The sequence below is a fragment of the Argentina anserina genome, chromosome 4 (assembly GCF_933775445.1).
Source record: "Argentina anserina chromosome 4, drPotAnse1.1, whole genome shotgun sequence".
NCBI classification, from domain to species: Eukaryota; Viridiplantae; Streptophyta; class Magnoliopsida; order Rosales; family Rosaceae; genus Argentina; species Argentina anserina.
Genome location: NC_065875.1, coordinates 26,543,705 through 26,554,364, shown reverse-complemented (window position 1 = coordinate 26,554,364; position 10,660 = coordinate 26,543,705). Strand labels below are relative to the sequence as shown.

Below are 10,660 nucleotides of genomic sequence, written 5' to 3'. Positions count from 1 at the left end.
ATAAAATGATTGACATCTTAATTAATTAAGACAACAACCCACGACTCCGTTTTTTTATGCTGCACGCCAATAGTGACTAGATTATAGTGTTTGATAATCGGAATAAGTTGATAATCTAATCCACACTTGGAATACTTAACACCGTTTACCCATGAGATTCATGTACTTTTATGATGATACAAAAATTGGTGTAAAGTAAATACCAATTGGTATGAAATTATGCAATGAGGTAAGTAAGGATGAATAAAGAACATACATAAGGGGTAACTAGGTAAGTTATCATAAAGTACAATTCAATAATGAATAAACACACTTTTTTTATTAATCTATAAGACGTACTATATAAGCGGAAAACGATTGGTTTAGATAATTTATCGTGATTATCACATATTTTATCTCTAACCGTTGATCATATTAATTTCATATGAAGAATGCATATAATACATGCAATGAAGTATAGGAAAAGTCTTGGGAATCATCACCCTACGCCGGTCCATTGAGAAATGTATGCATATACTGATATACGAGTTTAAAGCTGGTATCATGTATGTATTAAAAATAGAATCAGGCAAGTCACCAATCTTTGTAAAGTACTTACAGTTTGTTTAGGGTTTAAATAAACAATTAACAAACATATATGAAGAACAAAACGGAATATACCGTAGTCCATAACTAAAAGATGCCATATTCTGCCGGGAGGACAAGGGTAACGGAGTGGATGAAAAATAGTTGGTGGATTAATTAATCAAAAAAGAAAAATGTGAAAACCAGTGGGAAAGAGATGAGCTGTGTGTTAATAAATGACAGCTGGGTCTGCTCAGGTTCGCGACTTCGCGTTTTGGTCCCCGAGAAACTGTGAACTGTGAAACAATTTGATTCCTTTTTCTTTTCTTTTTTGTTTGCTTTTATAATTAGAAGGTCTCAAGGCTCGAGAAAAGAGGATTGACTATGTTCTCCGACAGCACCACGTCCCAGCTTTTGGCATTACGGATTCAGCAACTCGGATAAGATTTAACCAGGACCCTGTTTACCAAGTTACCATCAACCTACACTCTTTTTTACATAATTGCCAACCATTTGTCCCTCCTAAATTTCCAAATTTTCATCGGAGGTTATGTAAAAGAATGTAGAGGACATCATCTTTGCTATTAAAATGAGTTACGACGAGCCAATCGTTATAATGTCGTATCTATGAGTAATGAGTCAATAGAAACTTAACTCCTAACTACAACATTCTTTATTTTGAATAAGTTATGTATTATTGCGGACGAACAACTTAACATTCTTTGAATGCTTGATATATGAGAAGTTTCAAAAGTTGCTTCAATTGCCAAGATTAGCCTAATTTGCTCTACCAATGCATCCTCCTTTGCATATCACTCACCTACACTATTTGAGAAACGTATTAGTCCTAACACAGTAGAGAATACACAATAGTTTAGGGTTTAGAGTTATAAATATACTACACAATTCATTACAATAATGGCAAGTAATATAGTAGTTAATAAAATATAATTAGAGCCGTCTCAAAACATTTAGAAGTCTTGTGAGAGATTGAAACCGCGGCCTTAACTTTTCGCACTTACATAAATACATCATTAAGTAAATTAGTTGTAAACCATAGCAAATTTCAATTGTATACAACCAAATATATACATCTAATCATATCTCATTCTCTCATTCTTTAACAACATAACTATAATATTTTTTCTTGATAAAATATCTATTAAAAACAAACTAACAGGGGGGGAATATAAAAGAAAGATAAAGGATAAGTAGTATATCCAACCAACAAATTAGGAAAAAAGAATGAAGGAAATTTAAAAAAAATGACGAGGAATTTTTGGACAATGATGCGTCTATTGCCACTCCACAATCTCCTTTGTTCACCCCATAGTCATATTCAATCCAAATATTCCACCTTTATCTTTAAAAAAATAATAAATATTGTAAAATTACAATTAAAAAAAGGTCAAACTGAAATGAATATCTCTTTCATTTTTCTTTTGTAAGAGGGTGTTTTGTGCATATGCTTTTAGAATTACTTGATTGCCTCTTGTACCCCATTTTGAGTTCAAGAATTGTGTCCAACGCTTGAACAAAGCTTTGTAGTGTTTTCCCCAAATTTTCCCGCAATAAAATTGGCATGCTGCAGTGACTTGGTTCTTGTGATATGTGTTGGCATGAGATTCAAATGGATTTGATATTGAACATGATACATGAAGAGAACTTGCAAGGAGGCATGTGGCGTGGGAGCTATAAATACATGAATTGCAAGATGAGATGCTTACTGTTGTGAATTATTGTTGAGGTTAATTTTGGTGCAGGGAAGATAGAAGTAAGGAATTGAGGTGCATGGTTAAACTTAATTAAGATTGTCTAGAGCTTGAAAATGGTTTTGGGTTGGAATGTTTTGCTTGTTGGATCTGGATGGATTGCTTGGGGGAGTATTTGAATTATGAAGTGGCGTTTTGTTGGGAGGAAATGGTTGATGCCTGAAAGTTGTGTTGCTGGGAGGAAATTGTGATGATCTTTACAACAAGCAAGGGCCTTAATTTTTAGGCTGAAGTGGGTGAGGTTGAGATGCGGGTTCATGGGATAAAAACGTTGGATATTGAAAGAGAACTATAATGGTGAAGCTAAATTTATAGAACATGGTGTTATCCACATGAAATTTTAGTGGGTTGATTGCATGTTTTGTGTGAAGTACTAGAGAGGCGGACTTCAAGAAAAATACTATTTTGTGTAGTTGAATTAGTAAGAAATATGGTATAGTTACAATATTGGTGTTGGAATTATTAAATAAAAAATATATATATATTGCAATGTTGCATGATACCTATGGAAAAACTTACAACATGATTGTATTTGGCGTAGGAGAGGAGAGAGTATTGCGGGGTAAATCAAATATTGTTGTTTTGATAGGCCAGAAATATTATTAGTGTTAGGGTTAAGGCATATGACTATACTATATGGTTTTATGGATTTAGGTCCTCATATTTGCATGCCTATATTAAAATTTAGATTATTGGTCTCCGATTTAGGTCCCAAGTTCAAAACCGCCAGTAATTGACAATTTAGACTACGCATCATGTACTTTAGTTACCTTTCACACCACACTCCCACTTGTAAGCTCCAAAAGCGTGATTGTGGCTTGGGTCCACGTGCGTGGCATGCCGGTAATATTTTGGTTTCCCGAATGTAGTTATGCATGTGTACATTCTTGTTGTACCTAGAATATGTGTACGGCGTATTTGTGATTTTGTAAGTATCAACATCTTTTAATTCATCATACTTTTTATATTCAAATTTTTCGCAACCTCATATTTTCTATATATCTTTCATTATTTTTGCTTGATTTTTCTCTACTTGAACTATATATACATATAATTATGTATACAGTGACAATATTGAAGATTAAGAACAAAGAGCTTAATTAGAATACAATATGCAAGAAAATTGTAACAAACTGTCACATGACGAGTTGTTAGAGGTGTTGCATGTGTTTAATACTAAAATTTAAATAATGATTTAATTGTGTTTATCGTTAAATATGTTTTGTTTTATTATATTTTTTTTAGTTTCAAGTGTAAAAGTGGATACTTGGGTTGAAATATGATTGTGGAGTGATTAAAAAAGACTGTGGGGTGGTAATAACCTCACCATTTGGAAAAATGTATCTACAAATTAAAGAAAAAGATGGAAGGAAATATGCCAAAAGAATCATTTAAATAAATGCACTCAAGTGATGTGAATCGAACTCTTGAACTAGTGGAAAATAGAAGAAAGTGAGTGAACCTCAAATTACCAACTAAATCACTCAAGGTTTGTACTAAGTGTGAGTGTGTGTGTGTATAACCTTAAAATTTGGGATCATGTGCCGTCGCTTTTCTCACACACGTTAAGAGCCGGCCCTGAATATAATTTAACAAATATATAGACATTAATAGCTTCACAAACATCCTTCAATAACGATGGGGATGGGATAACAATATATAGATTAAATTCATATTAGGTTTTATTGAACTTTATTATTAGTTTGTTTTTCAATCTAATGTTCCATCACGTGTTTTAACTTTTAGTTCAGCTCTCAAATAGCATCACTCAAGTCTACAATTTGAAAATCAACTCAAACATAACGTCAACTGACTTAGAATCCCTAATTTTCAGACTGAAGTTCTTGGTAACACTGATCGTGACTCTACCCACATTTATGGTATCCAAGAACGAAAGCGACCGTGCCTGCCCATATGTTAAGCAAGCCCCCTAATTTCGCCCACAGACTAGTGAGACTACTGCCTCCTTCCTCTTCAATGCAAAACTTGAAAAGCGCCGAGAGTGATGCACCCCGAGACTCCCAGAGCAGTGTCCCTTCTTGGCATTGTGAAACTCCCAACGATGGCCTTCCCGTAATTATCTCAAACTCCAGCTGCTTTTTCACTAGTTGCGGATAAAATCAAGCAGACAGGGACTTCTGCTCACCTTTTTTCTTCTTTCTTTCTTCCCATTTTCCTCGTCCCGGTCACCTCAACACGTGGAACGCTCAAAACTAGTGAAAGGAGGGACCTAACTTCGTGGGACCCGCCCCGGTCATCATCCACCACCATTACCAGCCCATTCAGTCCGGCCACGTCAGCTCACCCCGAGCCGACAACGAGCACGCACCAACTACACGGACATCACGTGACCTAATGGTCCAGGTCATCCCCAGCAAACGATGTGGGGCCCTGAGTTAAAAAAAAATTAAAACCCGGTTCGGCGTGTGGGGGCATGGGCCGCTCCTTTTATCCAAAACCAATCTTTTCTTTCCGGGCCGTGGGACCCATTTAGGGGTGATTCAAACTTATCTCTCACGCTACCAAATTCCACGTCCCTCTTTCATCTTTCATTTAAATAATTCATCTCCCCGGAAAAGAAAAATGTATTTATGCTATTCATTTTCATATTGGTATTTGCGTTTTTCTGTTTGATTGATAGGAGATGGCATCCAGCTCAATTTTAATGTCGGAGGACACCACATTTAAATTCTAATAATGAAAGCTGATATGTCTGATACTCCCTTAATGGTTTAGGCCACCTACGGTGTCTTGCAACGACGTCGGCGATGAAGAGATTTAGCACTAAAACTCAAATTAAACAACTGTCTTAGCGAGATTGATGGAGTGGTTGATTGGCCGAACTCATACTTTGTTATGTTCTTTAAAACAAGATCTGTTTTTCCCTCAATAAGTTAGTTCTCATTAAAAGGAACTTATAGAGCTTCAAAATTTTAAAGTATGCGCCATATTTTGGTACTGTATCTGTATTTATAGTACTCTCATGGTAAGCCTCCTCCCGGGGGAGTATCAGATATTAATGTTGAGACATTTGGTTTGATATTAATGTTGAGACATTTGGTTTGATATTAGTGTAGAAAATGCAGGGCAGTAATCATGGGTCCAGAAGCGCATCAGGTCAGTGTTCAGTATTCACAGCATCACAGAGATACAAGGCCCATCTAACCCAAAAGTAAGAGCACAAACTGCACAATGATACTACTACACAAAATCTAACGACTATTTTCTCTAAGATGCTTCTTACATCTTAGTGAAGAGCAAGACGAATGGGACTGTATGCAATTTAGGGACCTATATTCTTCTGTCCATATATCCTCTCACAAACCCAAAATAGAGGATGATGTACTTCTGCCAATTTCCTGGACACACCATATAAATCTGTGGCCTTCAACTATTGCACAACATTACATCATCCATTGAACTTTGTATGAACAAAATCACACATGGTAGATCATCCCCACCTCTAAAGTAGACGCGTGAGGAATGTTTAGCGCATAGCTAGCTGTTCTGCTGTTCCTCCTCAAAAACTCGTATCCGTAGTTGATGGCGACTCTCTTCATCCAACTTGACCCTTTCTTTGCGTTCATGTAGTTGTTCCCTACTATGTAAGCTACTCCGGCTTCCCTAGCTTCCATTAGCTCTCGCAGTTCCTCCCTTGCACCTGTCTCTATCTTTGGGCTCTCCGGAACAATGAACCTTACTTTCTTCCTTCGTTGGGGCAATGGAGGTGGTGGTGACCTTATTTCTCTCTGTTTCACCGGTGGCGGCGGTGATCTTATTTCCTTTTGCCCCAGCATAGTACTTTCTGGAGTCATTTCTACACTGTCCTCATTCAGCTGAATCCCTTCTGCATTAGTAGAACGTGTACCAACAACAGTCATTTTTTCATCTTCTTTCTCAAAGTCTTCACTGATAATCTTTCTATCAGGACTGCTTCCTGATCGTAGGAACTCTGCTATACTACATACAAGATCATTCTCAAAGTCCACATCATCTTTGTGAACATCACGATAGCCATATCGTACTATACACCTGTACAGTCGATACTCTCTTGGACCTGTTTGCCCGATTAGAAACCGTTCCTCGGGTCTAACATGTGGGACTGGGACAGACTTGATGCAGAGGAAAACAACCACCTGGTGAAAAGCTGGAAGGTTGGCAACAAAGTGGGAGAAGATTGCCGGAATGCCAGACACAAGATCAGTGTGTATGAGGCCAATTCCACGAACCCTAACAATGCCAAGGCTGGGACCAAGGCTGAGAAGCCAGTTGATGGAGACCTTGTTGTCGACTTCAAACTCATATTTCCTAACTGTTCCATAGTGCCACACATACATGACAAAGAAAAAACACAGGCCAAGAGCAACAGGAACCCATGCTCCTTGGTGGAACTTGACAAGAGAAGCTGAGAAGTAAAGAGCTTCTATTGTGCCGAAGAAGAACACAAAGCAAATTGCAAAGAAGACGCTGCGGTGCCAGCACAGGACAATAACTAGGGACATTAAGCAGGTTGTGACCAGCATCACAGAGATGACTGCAAAACCTGTTCGACATGAAACTATAAGGTTAAAGAACTCTCTCACAGGGCTGCATATCTATAAGCAGAATTTAATGTTAGATCCACATCTATTTTCACTAAATCCTGATAAGCATCTAATAAAATCCAATCTAGTCGAAAACTTACTTCAATACACCACAGAAATAGACTTCAAAAAATAAGCCCAGTAACAGATGCAAATGCAGGGTCTGTACTACTTATGAGAAGATAAATAGAAGTATAGAACTGTTGAAACTTTAATAGGGAAATACAAAACTGGTGATATGGATGCAGAACTTTTGTTCCTTTACATAAATGCAACCTCAGCAATATCTTGTTTGGTACAACTTAGACAGTGTATGTGCCTCGTGACACTACCACAAAAGTAGAAATATTAAACATTGGTGGGTTCACTAGATCGTAAATAATCATTATACCTGATGCGTTTCCCATGCGCTTTGTGTCTCTGAAACCAATAGTAACAGCCAGACATAGCAGCATCAAAATCCAATTGATTTCTGGGATATATATTTGGCCATGGATTTTGGATGATGTATGGACTATTTTGACTTTTGGGAAGCAATCCAGGGCCGAACATTGCTTGATGATTGAGAAAGTCCCAGTTATGATGGCCTGGCTTCCTACTACTGCTGCAAGTACAGCTATAACCAGAACAGGCCATCTCAGTTGCTCTGACAAGTAGTGGTGTAGTGCCAGATTAGCCAAGGAGTTGCATATTTTTCAAATTCTAGTAACTTCCTGCTAAACAAATCAAGGTGTCTACCTGGCACAGATATGTAAAATCCAATGCGGGAGTTTCCCCCCTCGTTGTAATGAGTAGATATGTACGCTGCTTGTCCCATGTATGCAAGCACCAGAGCTGGATAAACCAAAGAGGTGAAAGCAATCTGCAAAGAATATGAACATCTATTAGCCAAAGTGATTGTTTCATAATGGTGAAAGACTAAATATGAGAAGAATGTTATATCTCAGATAAAAGCAAACAAAATCACGAAAGAAAGTTTGTGAAATTTCTTCTTGTTTCCCAAGAAACTTTTTAGGACACTAGTGGGGATTTGAAGCAACAGTAATGTCTGAATAAGATGATGCAAAATACGTGTCGTAGAAACTATCTCATCCCAATCAATCCAAAGCAATTTAGTACACAAAATCTGGTAACATTATAATTTACAGGCTGTAATGTACCTGGATTGACAGTTGCGAAAAGTGTCCAAGATCAGCAAACATGGCTTCTGAACCTGAAAAAGTATATGTGTGTTAGAAGACTAGGGAGCCACTTTGCTTGTTGTAGCATATCTTAAATGCACACTTACCTGTTATACACAACAAAATCCCACCCAGGGACATCCAACCTCCTTTCTGCGTTTTCTTCAGAAATTTGTACATATAATATGGAGAAAGTGCTTTATACACAGTTGGATTGAAGTGAAGTATATTGTAAAGACCAATCGCACTGATGCACAGAAGCCATGCCAGAACAATAGGAGCAAACAAGAACCCAACTCTATGAGTGCCATAATGTTGAAGTGCAAACAGGCATATCAGAACTATGCAGGCAATTGGAAGTTCTATATCTGCAAAACCATCAAACCTTCATGAGTTAGTGCCAATACGAGTAGGCTAGTTGAATTAGACTGTGAATTCCAGCAAATCAGAGGAAAATGGATCAGATTAAGAATTACTTAACAAAAAAGGGAATCATCCAAAACTCAAACGTGAACAGAACACAGACAATAAATACCACAAAAGGAACAAAAGTCAAGAACTCACATTTGTGATGCTTCTCGGACATAGAAAACTCAAGTCCAGAAACAGCAGAAAACACTGCACAAAATTAAAAGCAAATTCCCAGTCAGTCCAAAAACATTAACTTTTCTCCAAATTTGCTAGTCATAACCCGAAAAAATTACCAGAAATAGCAGGTGTGAGAACACCATCACCAATCACAAAACAAGCTCCAATCAAAGCAAGAACAAGCAGAAACTTCTGCAACACCCTGTGCCTCTCCAAGGTAGACTTCAAGCTCGACCCGAAGCCCGAATTGGGCTTCAAGGACCTTGCATCACTCTCCTTCTTGTAATCAGTAAGCTCCTCATCAGCTGATTGGCAATTGGGCAGTGAGCTAACTCGGGCGTGTCGACACAGCAAAGAATACAAAGCAAATGTCCCTCCTTCACCATTATCATCGGCTCTAAGCACAATAAACACATACTTGAGAAGAGGCACAAGTGTGAGAGTCCAGAACACAAACGACAACACCCCAAAGATTTCTTCGTTTGTCTCAGAGTGTACTATGTCTTCAGCAAATGTGCTCTTGTACACATACAGAGGTGAAGTGCTCAAATCCCCATAAACAACTCCAAGGCTCTGATAGGCCAGAGTCAGAACTGTTCTCCATGATTCCTTCTGTTACCATAAAAAAAAAAAAACACTTGGTCACAAAACCAAAGTGGGTTCTCTTCAACATCAAAAACAAAGTTAACAACCAACAGAGCTCACACCTATACTTACAAAACTGAAATCAAATGAACATTGAAGACATAAAGCTCGCACCTTTACTTGGTTTCGATCAGTCCCAGTCTCCAGATCCATGGTGGGTTCTTCTCAGCAATCAGGCATTGAATAAAGGACCTTTCATTTGGCAATTAGCAAAGTTCACCTTCTCCCCAAGTTTTTTTTTTGGTCGAATCTCCCCAAGTTTTATTCCCAGAAAAACTCAAACTTGCACGCACGCCTTTTGTGGGTTTCTAAAATCAGATTGTGTCTGTATTAAAGTGACTTTCTGAAATCCCAGATGGGTTTCTTTTGTTTCTGGTCAGAAAATAACAAAAACCCAGTTGCAGAAAACGCCTGCCCAGGAGAACACTCGAGGCAAAGAGCGTTATATACGAAATTACTTTTTAAATTTAAGGCCAATTGGTCGAATCTCCCCAAGTTTTATTCCCAGAAAAACTCAAACTTGCACGCACGCCTTTTGTGGGTTTCTAAAATCAGATTGTGTCTGTATTAAAGTGACTTTCTGAAATCCCAGATGGGTTTCTTTTGTTTCTGGTCAGAAAATAACAAAAACCCAGTTGCAGAAAACGCCTGCCCAGGAGAACACTCGAGGCAAAGAGCGTTATATACGAAATTACTTTTTAAATTTAAGGCCAAGAGAAAAAGGGACAAAGATGATTTAATATACTTTAAATAATAATAGTATGCAAGTTTAGGGAAGAAGTAATAAAGTAGTATAAACATGAACCAGCAGTTGAACAACCAACAGCAATGGTGAACACACAAGAAATGACAAAGATGATGGTAGGGGTGGTTGTTCTTCTTCTGCTTCTAAAATAAGAGAGGGAAGTTTGGTGGGGGATCTTTCTGATTTTGGGGTTTTATGGTTTTAACTATGAAGACTACTGAGTTGAGTTGAGTAATATAATGACACCACTTGGCTCTGAGGGAGACACAGTATGATATGAAGTGGCAGTTTTCTCAGATATCCAGCAGATGCAATCTTGGAGCTTCGACCCTTATTCTCTTCCCAAATCTATTGTAAATTTCAGATAGTTGACTCAGCCTGCCACTGACCAGAAAATAGTGACCAATTATAACTAATTTGGCGAAATTTGGTATCATATAAAATAATTTCCAGACCACAGAAATCAGATTGAGCAAAACAAATACGTGTTTTCTGTTTATAGGAAAGATCAAGAATGTTCAAAGATCGTGTGTTTTTGTTTAAAGTGCCTTTCATGACCAATTGTGTGCTTAAATTCAATAA

The 10,660-nt window shown here is 37.8% G+C and overlaps 1 protein-coding gene across 1 annotated transcript; it reads right to left on the bottom strand.

Moving 5' to 3' along the window:
- Positions 1-5,394: 5,394 nt before the first annotated feature.
- Positions 5,395-10,453, bottom strand: LOC126792673 (potassium transporter 6-like). The gene is made up of 8 exons (XM_050519128.1): positions 9,448-10,453; positions 8,805-9,300; positions 8,665-8,718; positions 8,208-8,468; positions 8,080-8,132; positions 7,658-7,781; positions 7,311-7,565; positions 5,395-6,879 (listed from the first exon to the last, which is right to left on the bottom strand). The coding sequence occupies exons 1-8, from the start codon at positions 9,484-9,486 to the stop codon at positions 5,774-5,776; spliced, it is 2,388 nt and encodes a 795-aa protein (XP_050375085.1). The 5' UTR covers positions 9,487-10,453; the 3' UTR covers positions 5,395-5,773.
- Positions 10,454-10,660: the final 207 nt, after the last annotated feature.